Source organism: Dipodomys ordii, unplaced genomic scaffold, assembly GCF_000151885.1.
Source record: "Dipodomys ordii isolate 6190 unplaced genomic scaffold, Dord_2.0 Scaffold107, whole genome shotgun sequence".
Lineage (NCBI taxonomy): Eukaryota > Metazoa > Chordata > Mammalia > Rodentia > Heteromyidae > Dipodomys > Dipodomys ordii.
The window spans coordinates 2,773,285-2,799,252 of NW_012267323.1; the positions used below are offsets into that span (position 1 = coordinate 2,773,285).

Below are 25,968 nucleotides of genomic sequence, written 5' to 3' on the forward strand. Positions count from 1 at the left end.
GGTGGGAGAGATGTTCTTGGGGTGGGGGTGGGGGGGACAGTCTTCTATTGGCTCCTGTTCCGTTCAGGTCTGGAGTCACCCACAGCCCAGCTCTGCAGGCGTCAGGACAGTCTCACGATGACAGCAATTGAGACACAACACAGTACATACCTGGACCCTGAGGGCAAAAACGGGACTCCCATAAGACCTACCCCAGGGGACCCACATAAATACAGACACATAGATACACATGCCACGGGCGGGAGGGGGGCTCCCATAGCCTTACACGGGGCAAGGGGCTGGTGAGAGGGCTGTACACCTACCTGTGCCCTCCATCTGCTCACCGCCCGCCTCTATTCTGAGCTACAGCCCAGCTAGTCCTCCCATCTCTGAAGCTGAATGTGCAACAGTGCCAAATAATGCTGGGGCTGGGTGGAAGACCCCCCCCCATCCCACCCCTAGCCATCAGTGTTTCCCCAAGGACCCCTCTCTCTGCCAGGTGCTCATTGTACCCATTTCTCACTAGTGTCAGCTCCCACCCACCCACCCAGCAGGACCATATGCCGCTGCCTGCACCCCTTGGCAGAGGGCACACACACACACACACACACATACACACACACACACCAGACACTACCCTTTGCCTTAGCAGGAGTGACTTGGTCTCTCCTGGCTGGGCCATCCCATCTCCATCTGGCCCTTCTACACTCAGGCCTGTGCCCACTCCCTATATCATTGCCACTCATACCCACACTCTCCCTGCCCCTAGGAGGCCAAATCGTCCCTCCCCTGTTGAATACATACTCAGAGTGCACGTGCACACGCGCACACACACACACACACACATACACACTGCACGTATGGAGGCTGGGTCTGGGCACATCTTTCCCACCATTCATTCTGATCATTTCCCCCGAAGGCATTGGAGCCTGGGGGCCAGTAGGGGACTGAGAGCTGGAGGGCATATAGCCACGAGGCTCAGATGGACTGGGAGGAGGGGGGAGGGTAATGCATTAATTAATGGCTCCGTTAATTAATGTCATGTTGCTTGTCGCTTTCTCAGTGTGTGTGTACGGTCTCTTGCCCGCTGCTGGTGCCAAGGTGGGTGTTCATGATGTATGCCCAGCCAGGGATGTCAGCTGTGTCCTGTAGGGGGCGTGTGTGTAACTGTAGTGTAGTCAGGTGCTCAATGGAGAATATAAAAGAAACATACAGAAACAAATATATTTTAAGTTTAAAAAACAGAAAAACAGACAAAACAATCCCCATCAGGTAGTTGTCTAACCCCCAAATGGGTCTGATCTTTCTCATCATCACCTGACCTGGCTTCCTCCCCCCCCCCACCCTCACCTTAGGCTGGGGAATTAGGGGGCCTTTTCCTTTTCTCTGCCCTTTTTTTTTTCTGTTATTGTTCTATTTTGTACAGACAAGTCGGAAACACAACAGCGACAAAAAAAAAGTCAAGAAACTTTGTAAAATATTGTGTGTGTGATTCCTTGTAAAATATTTTCAAATGGTTTATTACAGAAGATCAGTTATTAAATAATGTTCATATTTTCACTTCAAACAGTTTCCATCCACTGTTTCAGCCTTGGGATAAGGACTGGGTAACTATGAAGGCGGGTGGCCATGACCTTGAGATTCAACCTACCCTGATGGGTATGAAGACCACAACTCTTGGAGCCATAGGACAGGATGCTTCCAGTGTCTACTAAAAGCCTAGCTCCTGACATACTTTGTCTCAAGTTACAAGTCTCCAGGAAAAAACAAAACAAAAAACACCTCTTTATATAGAAGAAAGAAAGCTAGCTGTGCACCAGTAGCTCACACCTGTAATCCTAGCTACTCAGGAGGCTGAGATCTGAGGATCAAGGTACAAAGCCAGCCCAGGCAGGAAAGGCTGTGAGACTCCTCAATAAACCACTAGAAAATCGGAAGTGGTGCTGTGGTTCAAGTGGTAGAGTGCTGCCCTTGAGCTCAAGAGCACAGGGACAATGCCCAAGCCCAGAATTCAAGCCCCATGACTGACAAAGAAAGAAAGCTGTTTGTTGATGGCTCACACCTGTAATCCTAGCTAGTCAGGAGGCTGAGATCTGAGGATCACGGTTCAAAGCCAGCCCAGCAGGAAAGTTTGTAATGCTTTCCTATCTCACAGTCAAGCTATGGCTCAAATGGTAGAGCCCTAACCTTGAGGGAGTATTCTCAGGGACAACACCTAGACCTAGAGTTCAAGCCCAGAAGTGGCATGAGTGTGTGCTTGTGTACACACACACACACACACACAGAAGGAGAAGGTAAAAGGAAGCCTCTCAGAGCATCAAGGCAAGGGCTGGACCCTGGAAAGAAAACAGTAATGAGATGTTAATCCAGTTGGGTCCAGCCATGTAGTCAGCTAACGAGGGCTTGAAAGACAGGTCCCCTAACTCACCAAAAAGAGCAGAAGCCAGCACTCTGTTGCACTAAGGCCCAATCCTGTTGTCCTGAGGATACTAAGGCCCACCTACAAGCCAGTAGGGGCCCTATCAGGGTCTAGGGGAGGCCAGAGGCCAACTCAGTTTTTCTTTTTCTTTTTTTTTTGGTCAGTCATGGGGCTTGAACTCTGGGCCTGCGCGCTGTCCTTCAGCTCTTCAGCTCAAGGCTAGCGCTCTACCACATGAGCCACAGCGCCACTTCCACCAACCCAGTTTTTATTCATTCCTTTGGCAGGCCCTTCTAGCTGCTCACTTTGTGACAACTCAGGCTGTACTTGAATTTTCAGTCCTCCTGCCTCAATCTGCTGAATGTTGGGATGACACCATATACTGCCACACCCAGCTCACCCTGTTAATTTTAACCCCAACTCTAGTTCATGTGACTTCTGCATTTTTTTTCATGGAAAAATAACTGTAACCACCTGCACAGTGCCTTCCCAGTGGGGGAAGTGAACTCATACTTCACCATTATGGGCATTTCCAGTGACTGTGTTTGCCAGCACAGCACCTGGAGAGGGCTTGGCTGAGTCCTCACACAGACTTAGGAGTAAGTACTAGTGTTCTCACCGATGGGAGAAATTTTCCCCCACCAGATAAGAAGGTCTCAGAGACAAGATGGCCAGCAGGAGGAATCCTGCTAAACAAATGAGGACATTCCAGTCCTTGGCCAAAATGGGGCTTCCCTCCTTCCTCTGAAGGAGTTGACCAACAGGGCAAGGACTAACTTCAACCCCCAAGACAGTTCTCATGTCCTAAAACAGCACCTGAGATTCTACAGAGTTGTCAGATAAAATATAGAAAGGCTGGGCTGGGAAGGTGGCTCAATGGTAGAGTGCTTGCTTAGCATGCATGAGGTCCTGGGTTCGATTCCTCCACTACTTGAGGCTGAGATCTGAGGATCGTGGTTCAAAGCCAGACCAAGCAGGAAAGTTTGTGAGACTCTTACCTCCAATAAACCACACACACAAAAAAAAACCGGAAGTGGTGCTTTGGCTCAAGTGGTAGAGCGTTCACCTTTAGCTGAGGAGCTGAGGGACAGTTCCCAGGACCAGAGTTCAAGCCCCACGACTGACTCCCCCACCAAAAAAAGCTGGGCGCCAGTGGCTCACACCTGTAATCCTCAGGAGGCTGATATCTGAGGATCGTGGTTCAAAGCCAGCCTGGGCACGGAAGTCCATGAGACTCATCTCCAATAAACCACTAGAATATTGGAAGCGGTGCTAAGGCTCAAGCGGTATAGCACTTACCTTGAGCTGAAGAGCGCAGGGACAGTGCCCAGGCCCAGACTTCAAACCCCACGACCAACAACAGAAAAATTTTAAAAAGCAAAAAGGAGCTGGAAGCCTGGGCCAAGTGGTAGGGCATCTATTTAGCAAACTCATAGGCTCTGAGTTTAATCCTCATTATTGAAAAAACAATAAAATCCCCTTTGATTCTTATGGTAGGAAGGCCTTGTCACTAACTCCATTTTGAGAGGTCCGTTTTGAGTTTCAGAAAGGGTCAGGAAGTAAGCCAGTGTCCTGTGGACACCAAATGACAGAGCAATGTTTCCAGCCTGGGTCAGGCCCTATTCAATTCGCTAGACCACAGAGGTCCTTGCACAGACCCACATGCCTGCCCTCAAAGACACACTGTGAGGTTCACATACACATCACTTACAATGCCTCTCCCCAAAGAATTCAGCGAGTGTGCACCCTGAAGCTCAGTTGTGTGTCGAATCCACCTACACCTTGAGCTTTCCAAGCTTTACCCTTCCGCAAGCTCCCAAGAACGGGCGAGAACACGCCTGAGAACTACAACTCCCAGAACACCTACCACCAGCGCCGAATGGTCATAGCCTGGGCGCGAAGCTTTCTGGGACTTGTAGTCCTACACGGAAGCTCAGTCTACTAGTCTCCCCCCGACGTTGACCAGGGACTCCATATCCCAGAATTCCGAGGAGCCGGAAGTCCGGAAGTCGGAGGGCTACTCGCCCCCTCTCATCCGAGGGCGCGCAAGCGCAGCGCCCCTGTTTGTCGGCCCCCGAGGAGGGAGGAGGTGCCGTGGAAGCCAAGACCAAGGCCGAGCCGGAGCTAACCCGACTTAACACGGGCCTGAACGGACAGAGCGGTCCTGGAGTGGATTCTGGAGGCCTCGTATTGAGTTCAATGCTAGCCCGGCCGCAGGGCCTACGGAGCGGACCGGCCGACGTACTGAAGCCTCCCAGGGCCTTCGCTCGGGTCCCCGGCACGGGACCTAGGCTCCGGCCCGGCGAAAAGGCCCGGCTGTTCCCCTGAGGACCGCAGTCCGACTCCACCGGAACCGGAGCCGTCAGCGGGGCCGTAGTAGGCCAGTGTGACCAGGCCGAGGCCGGGCCTCCCGTCGGGGCCGACAGGGACGAGGCCCCGGGGAGGCCCCTAGCCCCACCTCTCTCACCTTCCTCCAGGCCCACGCCAGCCAGGAAGATGCATCGCGCCCTCCCGGGCGCCCGCCAACACTTGGGGGCCGTGTTGGCCAGTGCCAGCGTGGTGGTGAAGGCGCTGTGCGCGGCCGTTCTATTCTTGTATCTGCTCTCCTTCGCCGTGAACACGGACTGCCTAGCAGTTACCCCAGGCTACCTCTTTCCTCCCAACTTCTGGATCTGGACCCTGGCCACCCATGGGCTGATGGAGCAGCACGTGTGGGACGTGGCCATTAGCCTGGCCACGGTGGTGGCGGCCGGCCGTTTGCTGGAACCCCTCTGGGGGGCCTTGGAGCTGCTTATCTTCTTCTCGGTGGTGAATGTGTCCGTGGGGTTACTGGGGGCCTTCGCCTACCTTCTCACCTACATGGCTTCCTTCAATTTGGTCTACCTGTTCACCATCCGTATCCACGGTGCCCTGGGCTTTCTAGGTGGGGTCCTGGTGGCTCTCAAGCAAACCATGGGGGACTGTGTGGTCTTGCGAGTGCCGCAGGTGCGGGTCAGTGTCGTCCCCATGCTGTTGCTGGCGCTGCTGTTACTGCTGCGACTGGCCACTGTGCTCCAGAGCCCCGCACTAGCTTCCTACGGTTTTGGGCTGCTTTCCAGTTGGGTGTATCTTCGCTTCTACCAGCGCCATAGCCGGGGCCGAGGGGACATGGCTGACCATTTTGCTTTTGCCACTTTCTTCCCCGAGATCCTACAGCCCGTGGTGGGGCTGCTGGCGAACTTGGTCCATGGCCTCCTAGTGAAGGTCAAGATATGCCAGAAGACAGTCAAACGCTATGATGTGGGAGCCCCATCCTCCATCACCATCAGCCTCCCAGGCACAGACCCTCAAGATGCTGAGCGGAGAAGGTACGTGAAATTTTCCAAAATCCGGGCAAGCTAAGAAAGCATTGGGTTTATTGGTCGAGTCAAAGGCTATCCGTTGGGGCTGGGAAGGTGGCTCAGGGGTAAAGTGCTTGCCTTGCATGCATGAGACCCTGGGTTCGATTCCTCAGCACCTCACAAGCAGAAAAAGCCGGAAGTGGTGCTGTGGCTCAAGTGAGAGAGCACTAGCCTTGAGCTGAAGCGTTGACACCCAGGCCCAGAGTTCAAGCCCCACAGCTGACCAAAAAAAAAAAAAAAAAGTATCCATTCAGATTCCTGCTGTCACAAAGCTGGAGAATTAGTGGCAAGTATTGGAGCAGGTTCAGAAAGAAAGAAAATCCAGTCTTTGGCTTTGAGGAAATCAGGAAGTGGGTGTCTGGAATCCAGTACCTTTGTTTCTTACCACTCAGGCCACTGAACAGGTTTCAATAAATGCTAACCTCCTTTGGCGTCATGTGAGAGAGGCTGTAAACTTTTGCTTCAGAATCCCCAGATCCTGGACACTAAACTTGGAATCAGAACCAACCTGTTGGACCTTTTTCCCCTGAGAGGGGATAAAGGCTGGAGGAGAGCCAGGCGCTAGTGGCTCATGCCTGTCATCCTAGCTATTCAGGAGGCTAAGATATGAGGATTGTGGTTCAAAACCAGCCCAGGCAGGAAAAGTCCATGAGACTTATCTCCAATAAACCACCATAAAACCAGAAGTGACACTGTGGCTCAACTGGTAGAGCCCTCGCCTTGAGCTGAAGAGCTGAGGGACAGCGCCCAGGCTGAGTTCAAGCCCCATTACCAGCCCCCCCCTTGCCAAAAAAAAAAAAAAAAAAGGTGGAGGAGAGAAGCCTAGGATCCTTAAGAGGTGGTCTGGACCACCCCAGTTATGAAACAGAACTATATCCTCTTTCTGGACTCCATTAAGATGCTGTGTCTCTCTCTGTCCTTAATGAGAATAGCTTTGAGATATTATCAACTTTCTCTGTTCTCTAGTAAGCCTGTGTCACCCACCCCAGGAGCCTGCTGACACCAGAAGGGAGGAGACCTTCACATTTATGTAAACTAAGCCATCTGCAGCAGCAGGAGTCTCAGCTGAACTATTTGCAGGATGATTTGGGCCAGGGCAGTACAAATTTTTTTTTTTGTCGGTTGTGGGGCCTGAACTCTGGGCCTGGGCAGTGTCTCTCAGCTCTTCAGCTCAAGGCTAGTGCTCTACCCCTTGAGCCACAGCGCCAGTTCCGGCTTTTTTCTGCTTATGTGGTGCCGAGGAATCGAACCCAGGGCCTCATGCATGCAAGGCAAGCACTCTACCACTGAGCTACCTTCCCAGCCCAATACTTTTAATTTCATTTAGCTCTTACTCTTCCAGACCTGTGGATGCCTAGCATTCAGGAGAGCCACAGTTCTACTTGCAACATTATTCATGTTTTTGTTTTTTGTTTTTGTTTTGTTGGTTATGGGGCCTGAACTCTGGGCTTGGGTGCTGTCCTTACCCTCTTCAGCTCAAGGCGAGCACTACCGCTTGAGCCAGAGCACCACTTCCGGTTTTCTAGTGTTTTATTGGAGATAAGAATCTCATGGACTTGCCTGCCTGGGCTGGCTTTGAACCGTGATCCTCAGATCTCAGCCTCCTGAGTAGCTAGGATTACAGGTGTAAGCCACCGGCACCCAGCTTCCAACATTATTCTTGAGTGTGTTGTTTGGTTTTGGGGGTGTTTTATTTGGGTGGCAGCCTAGTGCAAGCCTTTTTCTTTTGTATTTACCAGATGCCCTGATTTTGCTCATTTGTGAAATGGGTCCTTAGCAGGTAGCGCTGTGAATTTAGCAGAAGTTAGCTTTGAGTTTACACCTCACCGGGGTTCTGCAGTTAAGGACAGACCACATCCATCCTTCAATGAGTGTCCCATCAGGTGGTCTAGGGTAGTAGATGGAGACAATCACCCAAGGCAAGCTCTAGAACTAATTCTGGGCCATTACAGCCTGGCTCTCTGTTGCTAAGTCCAAAAGATATAAGTATGTCTTGACCTCATCTAGTGCAGGAGATGGGACCAGGAGGGCGGGGCCTAGGAAGAAAAACTAAGCTTTCCTCCGAGTTGCTCAAGTAGGACAAGACCAGTTGATGGCCCCTCTAATGAGAGGTTTGGGGGCCTTCAGAAAGTTTCTGTCCAGGACCAAAAAAAAATGGACAGAGAGGTAGGGTAAGGGTGAAGACAAGAGGTAGATTGTTAGCATAGCCTAATGGTTGTTAGCTTATACAGAAGTGGCTGGGAAGGTGGCTCAGTGGTAGAGCGCTTGCCTTACATGCATGAGGCTCTGAGTTCGATTCCTCAGCACCACATAATGGCAGAAAAAGCCAGAAGTGGCGAGGTGGTTCAAGCCTTGAGCTGAAAAGCTGAGGGACAGTGCCCAGGCCCAGAGTTCAAGCCCCATAGCTGACAAAAAAAAAAAAAGTGGGTGGGGGTTGCCCCATCGACCAGCTTAACATCTGACTGCATGCCACTTTCAAACACAAAGAGCTACTAGAACGAGGCAAGGTTTCCCATCTGTCTTCTTTGACCCTTAGGAAGAAGTGACTAGGGGCTGGGAAGGTGGCTCAGTGGTAGAGCGCTTGCCTTGCATGCATGAGGCCCTGGGTTCCATTCCTCAGCACCACATAAGCAGAAAAAAAAAGCCGGAAGTGGCACTGTGGCTCAAGTGGTTGAGCCATAGCCTTGAGCTGAAGAGCTGAGGGACAGTGCCCAGGCCCAGAGTTCAAGCCCCAGGACTGAACAAAAAAAAAAAGTCTCACTGAGTTTCCTGCCTGGGATTACAGTGTGAGCCACTGGCACCTGGCTTAAGTACCTGTTCTAACCTAGGTCTTGGTGGCTTTGGGAGATTCTTCTGGAATAAAGATGTCAAGAGTTAGAAAAGGACTGCTACAAACTGGTCCTTTTTCATTAATAGTATCCTTCCTGGAGATGATGCCAGGTAGGAACTCATGTCCCAAGACTTTCCCTTTCTACTATCTGAACTGGACATCAGCCCATTCTTAGCCACCAAACTCAGAACCATTCCTGGTGACAGCCTGGTTGGCAGACTGGCAGACATCCAGCTAGCCTTGTTAGCCTGGAGGTGCCCTGGCTATGGAAGGAAGACATGATAGCATCTGGATCCTTTCTTTGATGGCAAAATGGGCTCTCATCCAATCTAACCTCTGGGGAGCCTTGGGCCCTGAATGGGGAAGGAGAAATATGGAAATCTAGGTGAAGAGTGTCGGCTGGGTGGGGCAGGGGGGCAAGTGTACAAGAAATGAGCCAAGCCCAGACCCAGAGTGACCTGTCATCTCTCACCTCAGGCAGCTGGCTCTGAAGGCTCTCAATGAGCGGCTGAAGAGAGTGGAAGACCAGTCTGTCTGGCCCAGTATGGATGACGATGAAGAGGATTCTGGGGCCAAAGTAGAAAGCCCCCTGCCCTCAGAAAAAGCCTCCACACCCCCAGGGAAGGGGACTGCCCCCGAATCCAGTCTTATCACCTTCGAGGCAGCTCCCCCAAAGCTGTAACTCCAGATCACCTTGAGTATAAGACCTCCGCTCCCAGATCCCTTGATGCCTCTCAGCTACTCCAGGGCTCTGACTGCTCTGCGAGGGAGGAAGGCCTGCCGGGGGCTTCCACAGCCTTCTCCCGTGTGTCTCGCCAACACTACCCAGGACCCATGCTTCCTGGTTCCAACTCCAGACAACCACTATGCCAGGCCTGGGACCTCTGGAGGCATCAGCCAGACCAGGCCCCCACATGAGGTAAGATTGTACCTCAGCAGGAAGCCCCAAGTAAATGGCTGCAGGGACACTGGTGCCACAGCTCCTGAGCTGGTCCTCATATTTGAAACTGGTTGCCAAGAGCCCTGAGCCAAGGCAAGGATCTGCATTTGCCAAAAAATGTTCTGAGGGCCCCGCCAGTGCAGGAGACAGCGCAGGGCTAGACATCCCTGCCCTCCCCCAGAAAGACTGTTCATGTCAGGATTTCTTGTTTCCCTCTGCTGTGGCAGTGACTGATTCCAGGCCAGGACAACCACAGCCTCCGGGTATTTTCTACAGGACCACTTGAGTGGGCAGCTCTGCCCGGCCTCATAATATCAATAAAGCAGTTCTTTGAGGTATGACTCCTGGGCTTTGTCAGACCAGCTTATTCAGCCTCTTTTTTTTTTTTTTTTTTTGCCAGCAGTGGGGCTTGAAACTCAGGGTGCTGTTCCCGAGCTCTATTTGCTCAAGGCCAGCACTCTGCCACTTTGAGTCACAGCACCACTTCTGGTTTTCTGTTGATTAATTGAAGAGAAGAGTCTTAACGGACTTTCCTGCTGTGGCTGGCTTTGAACCATAATCTCAGATCTCAGCCTCCTGAGTAGCTAGGATGACAGGCGTGAGCCACCGGCTCCAGCTGCAGCCTCCTTATCATGCTCTGTTGAAAAGATAGTCTTTACTGGGTCCAAGAGCTCAAACTCCATAACTACTTCTGCCTGTAATAGGAAGTTCCTTGCCCTTACTCTCCTTCCCTCCATCACCACGTGCCCACTGCCAAGCAGCCTTCCCAGAGCTGTTCCCTAGATGGCCCTCCGCTCCATCCACAGAATCAGACAAATCATAAATGCTGGCTCATGTTTCACCTCTTAAGAGTGCTTCATGCTTGACACAGAGATAGAGCTCTTCCCCAGCTCCCATACTGTCGTCGTCTAACTGAAGTCTGGAGACTCCAATACAGACCATCTATACCTGGAAGATAGTGGAAAGGACATACTGCTGTACTACTCAGAGCTCTGGCTGTGGGCCTTGGTAAAGCCTTTAGTGCCACAGGGGAGGCTCAGCAGCCAGACCCTGGAGACCTGTATGCTGGGAGAATTCCACAATTCAAGGAGTCCCCCAGGGCTATGAAGGTGGCTCAGTGGTAGAGTGCTTGGCTTGCATGCATGAGGCCCTGGGTTCGATTCCTCAGCACCACAGAAGCAGAAAAAGCCGGAAGTGACGCTGTGGCGCAAGTGGTAGAGCACTCACCTTGAGCTGAAGAGCTGAGGGACAGCGCCCAGGCCCAGAGTTCAAGCCCCATGATGGGAGAAAAAAAAGAAAAAGAGTCGCCACCTAGCCCAGTGGCCCGTTTTCTCCTGTTGATGGCTTTAGCAAGAACCATCTTCAACTCTGGGCTGCTTTTCCCATCAGTTTTTTTTTTATTCTTTCTCTCCATAATTTCTGGACATACCAGTAAAAGAATGAGCTGCATTGTTGGGGAGACAGTGCTGCAACCCCAATTTCATCCACACACATGATTTATGCTCCTCTGGGGAGGGGGGTGGCGGTGAGAGAAGGCAAAGGGAGGCGAGTCTAATATGAGGAGCAAGTATTTCACACAGATCTCCTACCCCGACTGCCCCAGTACCTGAACTTGCCCCAGACCCAATCAGCTAGGAGAGTCCAGGAGGCGCCCAGTCCCAGCTCCTGCACAGGTGCAAATCTAGGCTTCCTCTTGGCTAGGAAGAGTTCATGGTTGGATCCTCTTACGGTATAAGTAGGCATTACTCACCTGGTTCATAATGACCAAGCTGGTGAGGATGGGGCATAGCACAGCCAAGTACCAGGCCCCACCAGTGACAGCGGCAGTGAACCAGAGTGAGCACATGCCCAACAGGAGGCTGGCACTACCCAAGAGGTATCCCAGTAGCCCGGAAGTAGCATGATAGAGCTTGAGCTTTGCCAGAGGCCATCGAGGCAGTAGCTTGGGGTACAGCAGTCCCACCCCACCCGAGCACTGCAGTCCGGCCCACAGCACAGCTAGCAGCCCTGCCTGCCCATGCCGCGTAGCCAGGTGGGCTTTGCCAAGCTGCTCTTTGTGGAGGATAACAAGACCTAGGCCCAACAGTGCACACAGCAGAGCCAGCAGCTGCAGCGCCCAATGGCAGCGTGCTCGGCCCTTCCGTGAGAGCGAATGCAGCAACGAACTCTCAGGAGAGAACACCAGCAGTGCCTCGGTCATCAGGAAGGAAAACTGAGGAGAAAGGACGGGAAACAAGTGAGGCTACTGTCCCAGCAAAGAGGAAGAGAGCTTTAGATAACCTTCATGACTCCCCTTCCTTCTCTCCCCACTGACAAGACTATCCTGTGGGGCAAAAGTACAGAACCCTATATAGGACAATTCCTGCTCTAAAGAGCTTGTGAGAGTTGCCTCTCCATACTTCTTCCCAGGTGCTGTTCTGAAATGTCATCTCTGCTACATTACCCAGCAAACAAGGCTTGAGATATGGCTACAATAAATGATTCACAAGCTTTGTTTCCCTCCCATGAGGCTGGATACTGTTTCTTGGCGAGAGCTGGCTACATGGGTGCACCACTTCAGAGAAAGTGAGATGCATCATCACAAATTAAGGTTAAAAAGAGACAAAGGAGCCTCCAAAGGTAATGTCTCAGGGAGGGAGTTTCTCCCTTCATTTTATGCTTATACACGCTTCACCCACTTATCCTGCTCCTTGAATACTTTGGTTCAGGCCAGGGAGCAGAAGCAGTTGGGGCTTGCATCTCCTCTAAACCGATACTTAATAGCCACAAAGATTCAGAGACCACCAGGGCCACCACCCATGCCCATGCTCCCACCCATAAGACCTATCTAAACCCACTACTTACAGCCAGTGACATAAGCACAGGGTGCCAGGAGAACAGGCCTGGAATGAGAAAAGGAGACCTTGGGTACAGGCAAGAAGACACTAACCATTACCAATCCTAATACATATGGGCCCACCACTTACGGAGGTGTTGGCAACGTGTAAGTGCCCCAAGAGCTGACCCCACCCCAGCTGTTCATCCTGGACTAGAGGCCATACTTTGCTACTTCTCTGGCAGTTTCCTCTTTCCTCCACAACCTCCTGAGATGCAGCCAAATAAAGCACTAAGACAAGGATAGAGGCCAGGTCAAGAGGGCAGAGTCGCCAACTCCACCTGCTCCATCCCACTAGTATAGAATATTCCTCTGTCTGCAGGCCTGATAACAGGAGTCAAGCCTAAGCCTTCTTACAGCTCCTACCACCACCACCTCAAAAACTACTTTACCCTTCCCAGAATTCAACTAAATTCTACTTACTGGAGCCAGGCCTGGCAAGCACAGCCACAAAGATAGTAAAGCCCAGAGCCACAAGGTGGGCAGCAGCCCCAGAGGCAGTGCGCAGAGCTCGATAGATACGCGACTCCGTCTCCACAGAAAGGGCCATGATCAGCCCAGCCGATAGCTGTATCCTGAAACATACCAGCGTTGGAAAGAGTCAGGTCCACACCTCTCACTGGAGAAAGGGTTGCTACGCAGAAATGCCACCCTCTTCCACGAAGTTAGGACAAAAATAGGCTGAAACTGGCACGAAGAATAGTCACCATAACTTGCCAGCAGACCACCAGCAGCCGGTCAGCATCTACCTACCAGCATCTACCAGTTCCTGAGCTGGTATTGAGCTCCAGACCACCTTTCAGCGAGAAAACTACAATTCCCATAGTGCACCGCGCTGTCGCTTGCCCAGAACGCCGGCTGGGCAGGCGTGGAGCACTACAGGAATTGTAGTTCCCCAAGTTAAGCACGGATCCCTTCACTCGCTGTCTCCCCACGTGCCGCCAACATGCTGCCCTTCCAGCGAAGGGATCTGCTTGTCTCACCTGCAGCTTACAATCTAATGCCGTGGTTTCCTCCAAACCAAGCTGGGTACGCCGGCCGCTGTGGCGCGCGCGCGCGCGCCGTCGCTTTGTCGCGGAAGCACTTCACTTCCGGGTGCTACGTCTACCCACCGGGACTTCCTGAGACAAGCGCCCCGCCCTACGCGCCCACCAGCCACGCCTCTGAGTGGCACTGCGCGTGCGCTGTTCAGCAGACGGCTTCACTGTCGAGTGTACGCGCGCCGCCAGCCAGTCTGCGTGACCTAGTGCCCAGGCCTCGGTGCTCGCTGACACGTTTTCCAGGCGTGAGGTTGTCTCCGCGCAAGGGAAAAGGGGCTGCAGAGTCGGGACCGGCTGGCGCCATGGGCAGTAGCTGTCGCATCGAATGCATATTCTTCAGCGAGTTCCATCCCACACTGGGACCCAAGATCACCTATCAGGTGCCTCTGGGGCTCTTGGCATCGGGCAGGGTGAAGGAAGCTCTGAAGTTCAGCTGGCTGACCATGCCTGCAAGCATGTCACTCATTAGGGGATAATTGTGATCGGAGAGGATGCCTGGGGCCCAGGTCACCGGCTTCTGCTGTGGGGAGGGAGACATGACATCATAGCATTGTTTGTAGGAAATCGGGGCTATGGGATTCAAGGGGGGGTGGCAGGTCTCAAAGTACAGTGAGGGGGCCGGTGAGAATCCCTGGATTGAAACTTAAATGATGCATAGGAAGATAAGTCAATGAAAACAGAGCGTGTGTTTGCAAAACACAAAGGAGTTCGCAGGCTAGGGAAAGAGCCTAAGATGGGGGATACAACCCAATATACTCCACCTAGCTCCCAACGTCCACTGAAGGACCTCTTGCCACTTTCCTTCCTAGGTCCCTGAGGACTTCATCTCCCGGGAGCTGTTTGACACTGTCCAAGTTTACATCATCACCAAGCCAGAGCTCCAGAACAAGCTCATCACTGTGTGAGGCCCTAGTTGGTTGTGGGTGAAGGGGGTCTCAGAAGGAGGAGGGGCTAGGCTTGAGGGCAAGGCTGACTCTGTTCTAACTCTCTAGCACAGCTATGGAAAAGAAGCTGATTGGCTGCCCCGTGTGCATTGAACACAAGAAGTACAGCCGAAATGCACTCCTCTTCAACCTAGGCTTTGTGTGTGATGCCCAGGCTAAGACCTGTGCCCTCGAGCCCATTGTTAAAAAGCTGGCTGGCTACCTGACAACACTGGAGGTTTGCAATGAGATGGGTTTGGGTGTATGGGCAGGTAGAGTTGTAGTAAGTGTTCCTGTGTCTCCAAAGCCCCACTAACCCTGACAAGCAGCTTAAGGACCCAGTCAGGGCAACCAGGAACCCTGAGTTTTACTCGCCATACTGTTCATGTTCTATCCAGCTAGAGAGCAGCTTTGTATCTACAGAGGAAAGCAAACAGAAGTTGGTGCCCATCATGACCATCTTACTGGAGGAGCTTAATGCCTCTGGCCGGTGCACCCTGCCCATCGGTATGTCCCAGCCTCTTCAAAGGCAGCAGATTAATTGGGGGGGAGGGTGACAGGAGAAGATGATTGCAGCCAAAACCCTTGAATAAACTGATGGCCAGGAGATAACCTGATAGATAGAGGTGATGATGTTGAGGGTTCAGTGTATGGTGGTTGTGAGTGGGAAAGCCTCTTGTGTATATTCTTTCCCCTCTCTGGACTTTGGATTCTCACTCCATAAAAATGGAGTGAGGCATCTGCCTGTCTCAAGGACTGCTGGGAGTTCTGGGTGTTATCGATAGTCTCTTGGGAAAGATGACACTGAGGATGTGGGTGGCTCCACTGCAGATGAGTCCAACACCATCCACTTGAAGGTGATAGAGCAGCGGCCCGATCCTCCTGTAGCCCAAGAGTATGATGTGCCTGTCTTCACTAAGGACAAGGAGGATTTCTTCAACTCACAGTGGGACCTCACCACACAACAGGTACGTATGGCATCCATCCCTGGGTTTCATTAACCTTGGCCTCATCCTACCCCTATTGGCACTACCATGCTCTGTCTAGATCCTGCCCTACATTGATGGTTTCCGCCACGTCCAGAAAATCTCTGCTGAGGCAGATGTGGAGCTCAATCTAGTGCGCATCGCCATCCAGAACCTGCTGTGAGTAGGGCTGCAGGACTCAGCCCAGGGACTCTGAGTATGGGGCTGGGAAGGCCTGACCCTTGGAAATTAAGTACAGCTCTCTCCCCTAGGTATTATGGTGTTGTAACACTGGTGTCCATCCTCCAGGTAGGTGAGTCAGGTACAGTTAAGTGTGAGATCGTACAGCTGGGCCAATCCAGGTTGGCCTCACAATACCTTAACTCAGACCCCTGTGTCTTCCACTCTCCAGTACTCCAATGTATACTGCCCGACACCCAAGGTCCAGGATCTGGTAGATGACAAGTCCTTGCAGGAGGCATGTCTATCCTACGTGACCAAACAAGGTAGTGGCAAGCTCTTTGGGGGAGACCAACTTGATGAGGAAGCAGGGCCACCCGGCAAGCTGACACTTGGTATCTACAGGACACAAAAGAGCCAGTCTCCGGGATGTATTCCAGCTGTACTGCAGTCTGAGCCCTGGCACCACTGTGCGAGACCTCATTGGCCGCCACCCCCAGCAGCTACAGCACGTTGATGAACGGTCAGAGGGGCATTCCTGGGCATGAGGGTTGCCTGAGGACAGACGAGAAACAGGGAATTCCAGTGAGCAGAGCCTCTGGCATGGCTAGTGCACAGATAGGTTTTCTGGAGATGATACACTTGGGGGCTAATCTGGTCACTGAGACAGAACTGAAGGGAAGATCGTGGTAAATGGTTGGCCTGGTCAGAAGGAGGCCGTGTCAGGGTATCACTCCTCTTTCCTAACCCTTACTCCAGAAAGCTGATCCAGTTTGGGCTTATGAAGAATCTCATCCGACGATTACAGAAGTATCCAGTCCGGGTGTCTCGGGAGGAGCGAAGCCACCCTGCCCGTCTTTACACAGGCTGCCACAGCTATGATGAGATTTGCTGCAAGACAGGTGAAGGCAGACAAAGCAGCCCAGGTGAAATCAGGGCAGGGCAGCCAGGTTAAGGCCACTGATTTCACTTCCTCCACCCCACCCCAGGCATGAGCTACCATGAGCTGGATGAACGGCTGGAAAATGACCCTAACATCATCATATGCTGGAAATGAGACAGACTGGCTGGGATTTATTTTCCTGTGGCAACTCCCTCCTGCTAAGCCCTGCCTGGTGCATGGGAGCTAGACAAGTAGGCTAATCCATACTGTGTGGAGGTTGACCCTCAGTTCTGTAAATAAAATCATTAATTTCAATGTACTTTTCTTGAGTACTGCCTCAGCTAGTTTTACCTAACAGTCAGTCATGTTCCTGGCATGCTGAAGCGCCATCTGGTGGCCAAAACTGACAACAGGCAAGTATCAGAAAAGAAACGGGATGAAAATTGAGTTGGGATGGAAGCAAGGATTATTTTGGATTAAAGCAAGAAAGATGTTGTTAAAAACCTGCAAGGTGGGTGGCTCAGTGGTAGAGCGCTTGCCTTGCATGCTCAAGGCCCTGGGTTCGATTCCTCAGCACCACATAAGCAAAACGAAAAAAGCCAAAAGTGGCCCTGTGGCTCAAGTGGTAGAGCGCTAGCCTTGAGCTGAAGAGCTGAGGGACAGTGCCCAGGCCGAGAGTTCAGGCCCCACGACCAGACCCCCCCCCCAAAAAAAAAAAACCTGCCAGGCACCAGTGGCTCATACCTGTCATCCTAGCTCCTCAGAAGGCTGAGATCTGAGGATTGCAGATCGAAGCTGGCCAGGCAAGAAAGTCAGTAAGACTCTTATCTCCAATAAACCACCAGAAAACCAGAAATGGTGCTGTGGCTCAAGTGGTAGAGCACTTGCCTTGAGCTGAAGAGCTGAGGGACAGCACCTAAGCCTAGAGTTCAAGCCCCACGACCAACAACAACAAGATATTGTTAGCGGGTTGCCAATGGCTCATGCCTATATCCGAACTACTCAGGAAGAGATTTAGAGGATTATGGTTGGAGGCCAGACCAGGCAGAAAAGCCCAGGAAACTATCTCCAACTAGGGGCTAGAACAGGAGAGGTAAGAGAAAGATCAGGTGCTGGTGGCTCACGCCTGTAACCCTAGTTAGGACTCTGGAGGCTGAGATCTGAGGACCACAGTTCCAAGCCAGACAAAGGCAAGGAAAGTCTTGTGAGACTTTGGTCTCCAATTAACCACCAAAAAAGCTGGAAATGAAGGTGTGGTTCAAGAGGGAAACCACGAGGAGGGATCATCCCGGAGGGGCTTGCATTTAATCTGCTCAGGGGGATCTTATGACCAGGGAGGGAATCTAGGCCCCCGACCGCAGCTCTGGGGTCTGAGACCTGTGCAAGCAGCCGAGGGGCGGGGCCAGCCTGCGGGGGCGGGGCGCGCGCACTGCTCAGCCGCGCAGAAGCCCAACCGGTTTCCATGGCGCTGAGAACCCACGCGCTCAAACCGCCGGGCAACTGTCCGCCTTCCACACCGAAGGGCCCCACGGGGATCGGTCATCCAAACCCGTCCGCTGCCAGACGATCCAACCCTCCCTAACATGGGCGACTGGGAGCTGCTCCTGCCCGGGGAGGCTGATGTTCTGATTCGGGGTCTGCGCAGCTTCCAGCTACTGGAGATGGGCTCTGAAGGGTGAGGCAGCTGGGACCGGATGGGGCTGTCACCCGGGGCCTTGAGTTGGGGAGCTGGGAGAAGGGGCTGCCCAGGGTGGAAGCCACCCCCCCACCCCCCAGGTAGGAGACACCAGCTCCTGACCGTCTCTGGCTCTTCAAGATTAGGCCAGGCTTCCATAACACCCAGCCCCAGTCACTCCTCCAGCACTTTTCTGCACCCAGATGCACACACACACACACACACACACACACACACACACACAAACACACTCTGGGACAGGTGGAGCCGGCAACATGAGCACCTGGAGAAGCTGAACATGCAAGCCATCCTCGATGCCACGGTCAGCCAGGGAGAGCCCATCCAGGAGCTGCTGGCCACTCACGGGAAGGTAGGCCAAGATCAGGTTCACACCTTTGCTTATTCTGCACCTTGGGAGAACTGGACACCTGCTCTTCCCGGAAGGGAAAGAGGAATGTGTTACCTTTTTTTTTTTTTTTTTTCTGATAGTACCTGGAGTTTAAACTCTGGGCCTTGTAAGTGCTCTACCACTGGAGCCCCATCTCCAGCCCTCTTTGCTTGCTTTAATTATGTTTTAGGTAGGATTGTGGGTGTTTTGCTCAGACCTCTCTATTGTCCCTAGCCAGGCCTCCCACATAGCTGGGATTGCAGAGAGAAACCTCCACACCCAGCTTTTGGCTGGATGGGATCTCACCCACGTTGGGCAGTGGCTGGCCTCGATTCTCTGATCTCCATCTCCTCAGCAACAGGAATTACAAGCATGAGCCACCACACTTGTATCCCTTCCCTTTTATCTTTTCTTTCATTTTGCCAAAAGGTCTTGCTATATAGCCCAGAATGGCCAACATAGCAAGATCCTGCATGCTGATGGATGTCTGTAATTCCAGCATGAGAACAGGGGGAATCAGGCATCTATCAGCATACCTTTGCTACATTTCTTTTTTCTTTTTCTTTTTTTATTTTGGTCGGTCGTGGGGCCTGAACTCTGGGCCTGGGCACTGTCCCTCAGCTCTTCAGCTCAAGGCTAATGCTCTACCACTTGAGCCACAGCGCCACCTCCGGCTTTTTCTGCTTATGTGGTGCTGAGGAATCGAACCCACGGCCTCATGCATGCAAGGCAAGCGCTCTACCACTGAGCCACCTTCCCAGCCCACCTTTGCTACATTTCTGTTTGTACTCATACCGAACTGGATCCAGACATGCCAGGCCTGTGGCTAGGAGTGAGTTGATCAGGAAGACGATGGTTCTTAGAATAGACTCAAGGAAACACCGAAGAGCTAAAGTCACAGTGAACTGACTACAAGGCTCTCACCAAAGTGGAGAGGAACTTTGCACATGCACAGAAGGATGCAGTATTTCCAACAGAGGTGGGGAGGCAGGAATGTTAGAAACCAGAGAAAATCCTGGCAGTGGGATTGGCTAAGGGCTGGTACTGGTGCATCACATGAGATATCATTTGACAGTTGGGTCCCTGTGCAAGAAAAAAGCAGAGCTACTGCTAAGGAATAGAGTAGGAATTGGGCACTGTAAAGGGCCCTGAGTAAGAGTAAGGCCAAGGCATACAAAGACAGGACAGGACATACAAGGAAGGACATGAGCAGGAGAGTTAGCCTTAAAGGGATGATTAGATGGAAGAGGAAGGAATAAAAATACAGGTACAAGGGTGGGAAGGTGGCTCAGTGGTAGAGTGCTTGCCTTGCATGCATGACGCCCTGGGTTCGATTCCACAGCACCACAGAAGCAGAAAAACCAGAAGTGGTAGAGCACTCTCCTTGAGCTGAAGAGCTGAGGGACAGCCCCCAGGCCCAGAGTTCAGCCCCCACGACCACCACCAACAACAAAAATCTACGGGTACAGGGTAATTAGCTAATCTGGTCCTTATCAGAGATGAGAGGGTTGTCAGGCTAAGGTAACTCCACCTTAACCTTATCTTAGTCCCTTCCCCTACTCTTCAAAGATCCCTACATTGGTGGAAGAACTGATTGCAGTGGAGATGTGGAAGCAGAAGGTGTTCCCTGTGCTGTGCAAGCTGGAGGACTTCAAGCCCCAGAACACGTTCCCTATATACATGGTGGTGAGCAAGGGCCCTGGCTTACATCCCTTCAGAGCTCCCTGCACTGAGAGAGACAGGCGATAGTCCCTAACTCTCCATGCAGCCCAGGCCTTGTCCTTCTCCTTGATAGATACACCATGAGGCCTCTATCATTAACCTCCTAGAGACAGTGTTCTTCTACAAGGTAAGGCAAAATCGTGGCTCCCGGGGAGGGGGGGGCACTGTGCCAGACCAGGGCCTGGCAGGGTATGTCTGGGTGGTGAGAGCATCAGTTAAGTGTCCCCTGCTGGACCCCCCCAGGAGGTGTGTGAGTCAGCAGAGGACACTGTGTTGGACCTGGTGGACTACTGCCACCGCAAACTGACCCTGCTGGTGGCCCGCACTAGCCATGGTAGCACCCCCTCTGAAGAAGAGGGATCCCAGGATATTACCCCGATGCAGGTGGGCTGAGCTTTCCTGACATTTGGCAAAGCCTACAGATGGGTTTCTCTGGCGCTGTGCAGCCAGGGGATGGTTCAGGTTGAGCACTGCCCCCTCCCACCTGCAGGAACTGCAGAAACAGGCAGAGCTGATGGAATTTGAGATTTCCCTGAAAGCCCTCTCAGTGCTGCGCTATATCACAGACTGTGTGGACAGGTGGGCAGCCCTCCAGGGCTTGTGGCCTAGAATGGATGGCTACAAGACTCTGCTTGGAATCTCCTCTCACTCTTTCCTCCTCACCCCTGACCCCCTAGCCTTTCCTTGAACGCCTTGAACCGCATGCTCAGCACTCACAATCTGCCCTGCCTCCTGGTGGAACTGCTACAACACAGTCCCTGGACCCGGCAGGAAGGAGGTAAGGTCCTTCCCCAGCCTGCCCAAACCCCTAACCCTGTTTCTAGGACCCCCTATGGGCGCTGGTGGCTCACCCTTGTAATCCTAGCTAGTCAGGAGGCTGAGATCTGAGGATCGCAGTTTAAAGCCAGCCTGGGCAGGAAAGGCCAAGAGTCTCTTATCTCCAATGAGCTACCAGAAAACCAAAAATGGTGCTGTGGCTCAAGTGGTAGAGTGCTTGCCTTGAGCTGAAGAGCTGAGGGACAAAGCCCAGGCCCAGAGTTCAAGCCCCACAACCAACAACAAACAAAAAGAGAAGGAAATTCTTCCACCCAACAACCCCGCCCCCCCAGGCAAGCTACAACGATTTGAGAGTGGCCGTTGGCAGACAGTGGTTCCCTCAGAGCAGCAAAAGTTGAGCAAGCTGGATGGGCAAGTGTGGATCGCTCTGTATAACCTGCTGCTAAGCCCTGAGGCCCGGGCCCGCTATTGCTTCACTAGCTTCGCTAAGGGACAGCTGCTTAAGGTGGGGAGTCTTTCCCACCCATCCACATAGCCCCAAACCTCCCCCACTACATCCCTGCTGGTTTATCTCTGCCCACTCACCTCTACCCCCTCCTCTTTCCATGACAGAAGCTCCTGCAGCGTAAGCCCTGAACATAAAGCCCACCCCAAGCCCTCCCTGGTCCTTGGCACCTCTGGCCAGCACCTAGTTCACACTGCTCTTCCCCTCCCCCCCATCCTTACAGCTTCAGGCCTTCCTCACGGACACACTACTTGACCAGTTGCCCAACCTGGCAGACCTCAAGGATTTCCTGGCCCACCTGGCATTGGCAGAAACCCAGACCCCTAAGAAGGACCTGGTGTTGGAACAGGTAGGCCCCTGAAAAAGGACTCATGCCAGGTCCACTGTCCCCTTTGCTAGCTCCTTCTTTGCCTTCTCAATGACTCTTCCATAGATCCCAGAAATCTGGGAACGACTGGAACGAGAGAACAGAGGCAAGTGGCAGGCCATTGCCAAGCACCAGCTTCAGAATGTGTTCAGCCCCTCTGAGCAGGACCTCCGGCTGCAGGCACGAAGGCAAGGCCTGATGAGTTTATCAGGAGAGAGGGGAGATGGATGTGGGCAAGCGTGCTTCCATGCCCTACCTGCTTGGCCCAATCAGGCTCTCTTAACCCCCCCCCCCCAAGGTGGGCTGAGACCTACAGGCTAGACTTGCTAGAGGCAGTGGCTCCGGAAAGGCCTCGCTGCGCCTCCTGCAATTCAGAGGCCTCGAAGCGCTGCTCAAGATGCCAGAATGAGTGGTACTGCTGCAGGTGAGGGTACCCCCAAGATCCCATGCCCCAGGGCCCCACCAGCACTGCCATCCTCACGCCCCCAGGAGCTCACTTTGGGCCTACTTTTTGCCTGCAGGGAGTGCCAAGTCAAGCACTGGGAGAAGCATAAAAAGGCCTGTGTCCTGGCTGCCCAGGGTGACAGAGCCAAGTGAAGTCTGCAGCCACCCAGAGTCAACCGAGGCGACCCACCCCATAAGGCGCCCCTGAATCTCAGAATCTCTGGTGCCTGCCAGACCCCCGCTCCAACCTCTCCCCCCACCCAGGCCAATCGAGCTGCTGTCCCCACTTCCCCAGTGAGGCGTCCCTCTTCCAGCCCCACCCGTTAACTAGGTGTGGAGGTGAGGTCACAAGCCTTAGTAACCCTGGGGCGGCGAAGCCTGGTGGGTGGGGGAGACCGGGGCAGGATGTGGTGACCCTCGTACAGTAAAAGTAACCCCCTGAACATGCCTGTCTCCGTGCGGCGCTGTGCGTCCCCCACATTGCAATGGTGGGGGAAGGGATGATGGAAAGGAGGGAGGGAAGGGGCTCGGCAAGAACGGCCCCGGCCCCGGCCCGCCAGAGAGCCAGCACTGCGGGCTGAGGCTCCCCTCGGCGCGCGGCCCTGCCCCTGTCTTCGCTCTTGGGGGCGGCGCCCAGCCCTCGGCGCGCGGCCCCGCCCCTGTCTCCGCTCTTGGGGGCGGCGCCCAGCCCTCGGCCCGCCCCGCGGCCCCGCCCGCCTTCGCTCTTGGGGGCGGCGCCCAGCCCTCGGCCCGCCCCGCGGCCCCGCCCGCCCTACTCTCAGGCCAAGTCCGCGGAAGACCCAGCTCCACCGGGCCATGTCCACGGAGCCAGAGCTCATTGAGCTGCGGGAGCTGACACCTGCTGGGCGCCCTGGCCCGGGCCGCGCCCGGCTGGAGCGTGCCAACGCGCTGCGCATCGCGCCCAGCCCCGCGCGCAACCTCGCACGGAAACAGGTCCCGGGTCGCGGCCACCGGTTCCAGCCTGCAGGGCCCGCCACGCACACGTGGTGCGACCTCTGCGGAGACTTCATCTGGGGCGTCGTGCGCAAGGGTCTGCAGTGCGCGTGTGAGTAGCTGTCCCCTGCACGCCAAGAGCGGAAGGGACTGTCAAAGGACAGTCGAGGCCCAGAGGGTTGGCAGGGACCGTGCTGTCCCGCAGATCAGATCCCTCACCTTGTCCTGTCCCAGAAGGGGGTATGGGGAGGGTGCTTGTCATTGGTTCTGGTTCCAAGTTTATCTTTAAAGTGCCTTGGCCCTTCCTTAGAAAGCCTTGGTGTTCTCTGTCCTCTGAGCCTCTTCCCAATAATTCCACTCCTAGGTTCCCTCCAGAATTCCTGGGGTGAAGAAGTTATCCATCTATGGACAAGAGCCTGTAAAAAATAACGTAGGGTGGGTTTCCTGCAAACAGGAATTTTGTTGAGTATTTAGTAGGTTCCCATATTGGGCCCTAGTGAACCAGGTGCTAAAACATGGAACACAGTCACACTGGGAATCACAGCAAGCAGAAATTTGCTGAATGTACACCAGCTAGAATCACCAGGGCACTTTTATAGTCCTCCAAACCCCATTATGCTCACCTTCTATCTCATGAGCCTATCTCAGGCCTGTTGAGTCAATTGCTGGAAGTGGGCCACAGGCATCAGTAATTAAAAAACAAAAACCTCTCCAGCCCATTCTAATGGGCAGTCTGGTTTGAGAATCAAGTGCTTTGGCCTATATAGGAATTTAGGGGTGGTGCCTTTGGCCTGTGTATGCCTGGCAAGCTGCTCCTCCAGGGAGGAACATGTCACAAATTCATGTCACAAATTCAGCTGGTGAAGCACAGGAACTTGGGACGATACAAAACATGAACAAAGGCCAGGACACGGCAATGTTCTCAAGAAGAAATGAAGTAGCTATGGAAATGACACACAGGATAGTTTAGGTATCCAACAAAGATGTAAAGACAAGGGAGAAACTGAAGGCGTGGTTTAAGGGGTGGATGGAAAAAGCTGAGGCAGAGTTCGGTTCCGAGTTCACAAGCCTCAGACTAGAACTTCCAAATAAAATTAAGAAAGAATCAAGAATGAGTTTGGGGTTTTGCCTCAAACAACTGAGTAATAGTGGCAACTTATGCTGAGATGAGGAACCCTGGTCAGGGCAGGATTGAGGTGGAAGAAAAGTGGGTTCTATTTTGGATCACGTTCACTTGAAATATGTTAAGACATCCAAGTCTGCACTGTAGGATTTGATCTAAGATGGGTAGGCGGGTTTGCATCTGCATCCAAGGCTCACCGTGTAAACAGATCCGGGACAGCCATCAGGTGAGCCGTGAATATCAACACATTAGATCTAGAAGTTGAGACAAAACCAGCAAAGGAGTTGAGCAGCAGGAGTCACAGGGAGTGGGAGGAAATCTGGAGAAAGAGTGTGGTCCCCTGAGCATCAAATGATGTCGACAACCAGGGGACAATGAAGAATGGACCACTGACGATAGTCTGTCCTAAGTAGGGCAGTTTCCTGGAGGGAGGGACAGATAGAGGAAGTGGATAGAGGCATGAAGACCAAAAAAAAAATCAGGCGGATGTATGTAAACCAGTGTTTGAGGAGACATCTCCAGGAGGGCGCCGTAGGTTGAAGGTTTTTTGTTTTCTCCAAATAAACGGGTGGGAAGAGGAAAACTTCTGCCCCAGACGCTAGACCAAGAATCCAGCAGACTTGAATCTCTGATCACCTAAGGCTTTCCAGCCAGTTTCCACACATGCACCCCGAAAAGGGGGTGGGGGCGGGGGGGAATGAAGTCAACCCAAGGACAGGCTCCCAGAGCCCAGCCGGTAACAAGGGCTTGCACCCCGGGGCTTGCCTCTGGTGGGCGGGACGCCCCCCCGAGCTGAGTCGGGGGCTCCTCCGCAGACTGCAAGTTCACCTGCCACTACCGCTGTCGCGCGCTCGTCTGCCTGGACTGCTGCGGGCCTCGGGACCTGGGCTGGGACCCCGCGTTGGAGCGAGACACGAACGTGGTGAGCGCGGGGAACCGGGGCAGGAGAGTCTGGGGGTGCGGGCGGGGCGGGGAGGCGCTGAGCGGCTGGCCAGGACGCCGGGAGCTCGGCCCACACCGCCCACCGACCGCATCCGCTTCCGGTCCGCCGGCGGCTGGGTCGGGGAGGGAGGGGCGTGGTGAGGAGGAGTACCTGCACACGCGCACAGGCTCCATTTACGTTTCCACCGGAAAGGTGGGGCTTGGGAGGCGGGCCCTAGGATGAGCTGCCTAAGCGATGAGGTCATCGCGTAAGACGCAGTGCTGGTGTCCCCGCCCACCCGCCCAATGAGAGTAGCGTCCAGATCCCGGTTGTCTACGTTTCAATCTTAACGGCTGCGGCGCTGCGCTGGCATCGGCGCACGCGCGCCTTGGCAGACACGCACGCTCGCCCGCACGCACGCACACACGCACGCACGCACGCGCCTGGGGCGTTGGTTGGGAGCGTCTGGGACGCGCCGGACTTGAGTGTACGGGCGGGCCGGCGCGCGCGTGGCCATGGGTGAGGCCGAGACGCCTTCTTTTGAGATGACCTGGAGCAGCACGACCAGCAGTGGCTACTGCAGCCAGGAGGACTCGGACTCGGAGCTCGAGCAGTACTTCACGGCGCGCACCTCGCTGGTCCGCAGGCCGCGCCGCGACCAGGTGGGGAGCCGCGGG

The 25,968-nt window shown here is 53.7% G+C and overlaps 5 protein-coding genes across 8 annotated transcripts in view; 4 read left to right on the plus strand and 1 right to left on the minus strand.

Annotated features, from left to right (window-relative positions):
- The first annotated feature begins 4,441 nt into the window (after positions 1 to 4,441).
- Positions 4,442 to 9,889, plus strand: Tmem115 (transmembrane protein 115). The gene is made up of 2 exons (XM_013028249.1): positions 4,442 to 5,745; positions 9,086 to 9,889. Exons 1-2 carry the CDS (start codon positions 4,895 to 4,897, stop codon positions 9,288 to 9,290), a joined length of 1,056 nt encoding a protein of 351 aa, XP_012883703.1. The 5' UTR covers positions 4,442 to 4,894; the 3' UTR covers positions 9,291 to 9,889.
- A 937-nt stretch (positions 9,890 to 10,826) lies between these two features.
- LOC105994539 (cytochrome b561 domain-containing protein 2) lies at positions 10,827 to 13,495 on the minus strand. The gene is made up of 4 exons (XM_013028088.1): positions 13,407 to 13,495; positions 12,847 to 12,998; positions 12,393 to 12,430; positions 10,827 to 11,760 (listed from the first exon to the last, which is right to left on the minus strand). The coding sequence occupies exons 2-4, from the start codon at positions 12,971 to 12,973 to the stop codon at positions 11,257 to 11,259; spliced, it is 669 nt and encodes a 222-aa protein (XP_012883542.1). The 5' UTR covers positions 12,974 to 12,998; positions 13,407 to 13,495; the 3' UTR covers positions 10,827 to 11,256.
- A 128-nt stretch (positions 13,496 to 13,623) lies between these two features.
- Positions 13,624 to 16,728, plus strand: Nprl2 (nitrogen permease regulator-like 2 (S. cerevisiae)). The gene is made up of 11 exons (XM_013028073.1): positions 13,624 to 13,843; positions 14,273 to 14,364; positions 14,456 to 14,624; positions 14,785 to 14,893; positions 15,218 to 15,354; positions 15,434 to 15,531; positions 15,624 to 15,660; positions 15,764 to 15,857; positions 15,937 to 16,054; positions 16,291 to 16,433; positions 16,521 to 16,728. The coding sequence occupies exons 1-11, from the start codon at positions 13,766 to 13,768 to the stop codon at positions 16,586 to 16,588; spliced, it is 1,143 nt and encodes a 380-aa protein (XP_012883527.1). The 5' UTR covers positions 13,624 to 13,765; the 3' UTR covers positions 16,589 to 16,728.
- A 1,269-nt stretch (positions 16,729 to 17,997) lies between these two features.
- On the plus strand, positions 17,998 to 22,445 carry Zmynd10 (zinc finger, MYND-type containing 10). Of its 2 annotated transcripts, XM_013028113.1 has the most exons (12): positions 17,998 to 18,089; positions 18,351 to 18,459; positions 20,047 to 20,163; positions 20,273 to 20,326; positions 20,443 to 20,583; positions 20,690 to 20,778; positions 20,877 to 20,977; positions 21,309 to 21,481; positions 21,705 to 21,830; positions 21,915 to 22,036; positions 22,147 to 22,272; positions 22,370 to 22,445. In XM_013028113.1, exons 1-12 carry the CDS (start codon positions 17,998 to 18,000, stop codon positions 22,443 to 22,445), a joined length of 1,326 nt encoding a protein of 441 aa, XP_012883567.1. The 2 variants fall into 2 exon arrangements, with proteins under 2 accessions (XP_012883567.1, XP_012883568.1); XM_013028114.1 differs by lacking the exon at positions 20,877 to 20,977 and having other exon boundaries at positions 20,690 to 20,782; positions 21,230 to 21,481.
- Positions 22,446 to 23,081: 636 nt separating this feature from the next.
- Positions 23,082 to 25,968, plus strand: part of Rassf1 (Ras association (RalGDS/AF-6) domain family member 1) — a 9,491-nt gene continuing 6,604 nt past the window's right edge. The window contains exons 1-2 of one of the 3 annotated variants that reach the window (XM_013028224.1): positions 23,082 to 23,358; positions 25,185 to 25,291. In XM_013028224.1, the coding sequence (XP_012883678.1) occupies positions 23,109 to 23,358; positions 25,185 to 25,291 (357 nt within the window). In that variant the 5' untranslated portion in view covers positions 23,082 to 23,108. Of the gene's footprint in view, positions 23,359 to 25,184; positions 25,292 to 25,677; positions 25,954 to 25,968 lie in introns of those variants that run through there. The other 2 variants (XM_013028225.1, XM_013028227.1) reach the window with 2 other exon arrangements.

Coding starts and splice junctions, on each gene's coding strand:
- Tmem115 (XM_013028249.1), top strand. CDS start 4,895: ATGCATCGCGCCCTCCCGGGCGCCCGCCAACACTTGGGGGCCGTGTTG. Junction 5,746..9,085: donor CAAGATGCTGAGCGGAGAAG/GTACGTGAAATT, acceptor CTCTCACCTCAG/GCAGCTGGCTCTGAAGGCTC.
- LOC105994539 (XM_013028088.1), bottom strand. CDS start 12,973: ATGGCCCTTTCTGTGGAGACGGAGTCGCGTATCTATCGAGCTCTGCGC. Junction 12,431..12,846: donor GCTTGCCAGGCCTGGCTCCA/GTAAGTAGAATT, acceptor TTCTCATTCCAG/GCCTGTTCTCCTGGCACCCT. Junction 11,761..12,392: donor CTGTGCTTATGTCACTGGCT/GTAAGTAGTGGG, acceptor CTTTCTCCTCAG/TTTTCCTTCCTGATGACCGA.
- Nprl2 (XM_013028073.1), top strand. CDS start 13,766: ATGGGCAGTAGCTGTCGCATCGAATGCATATTCTTCAGCGAGTTCCAT. Junction 14,894..15,217: donor CCGGTGCACCCTGCCCATCG/GTATGTCCCAGC, acceptor GCTCCACTGCAG/ATGAGTCCAACACCATCCAC. Junction 15,355..15,433: donor GGGACCTCACCACACAACAG/GTACGTATGGCA, acceptor TGCTCTGTCTAG/ATCCTGCCCTACATTGATGG.
- Zmynd10 (XM_013028113.1), top strand. CDS start 17,998: ATGGGCGACTGGGAGCTGCTCCTGCCCGGGGAGGCTGATGTTCTGATT. Junction 18,460..20,046: donor TGCTGGCCACTCACGGGAAG/GTAGGCCAAGAT, acceptor TACTCTTCAAAG/ATCCCTACATTGGTGGAAGA. Junction 21,482..21,704: donor CTAAGGGACAGCTGCTTAAG/GTGGGGAGTCTT, acceptor CCATCCTTACAG/CTTCAGGCCTTCCTCACGGA.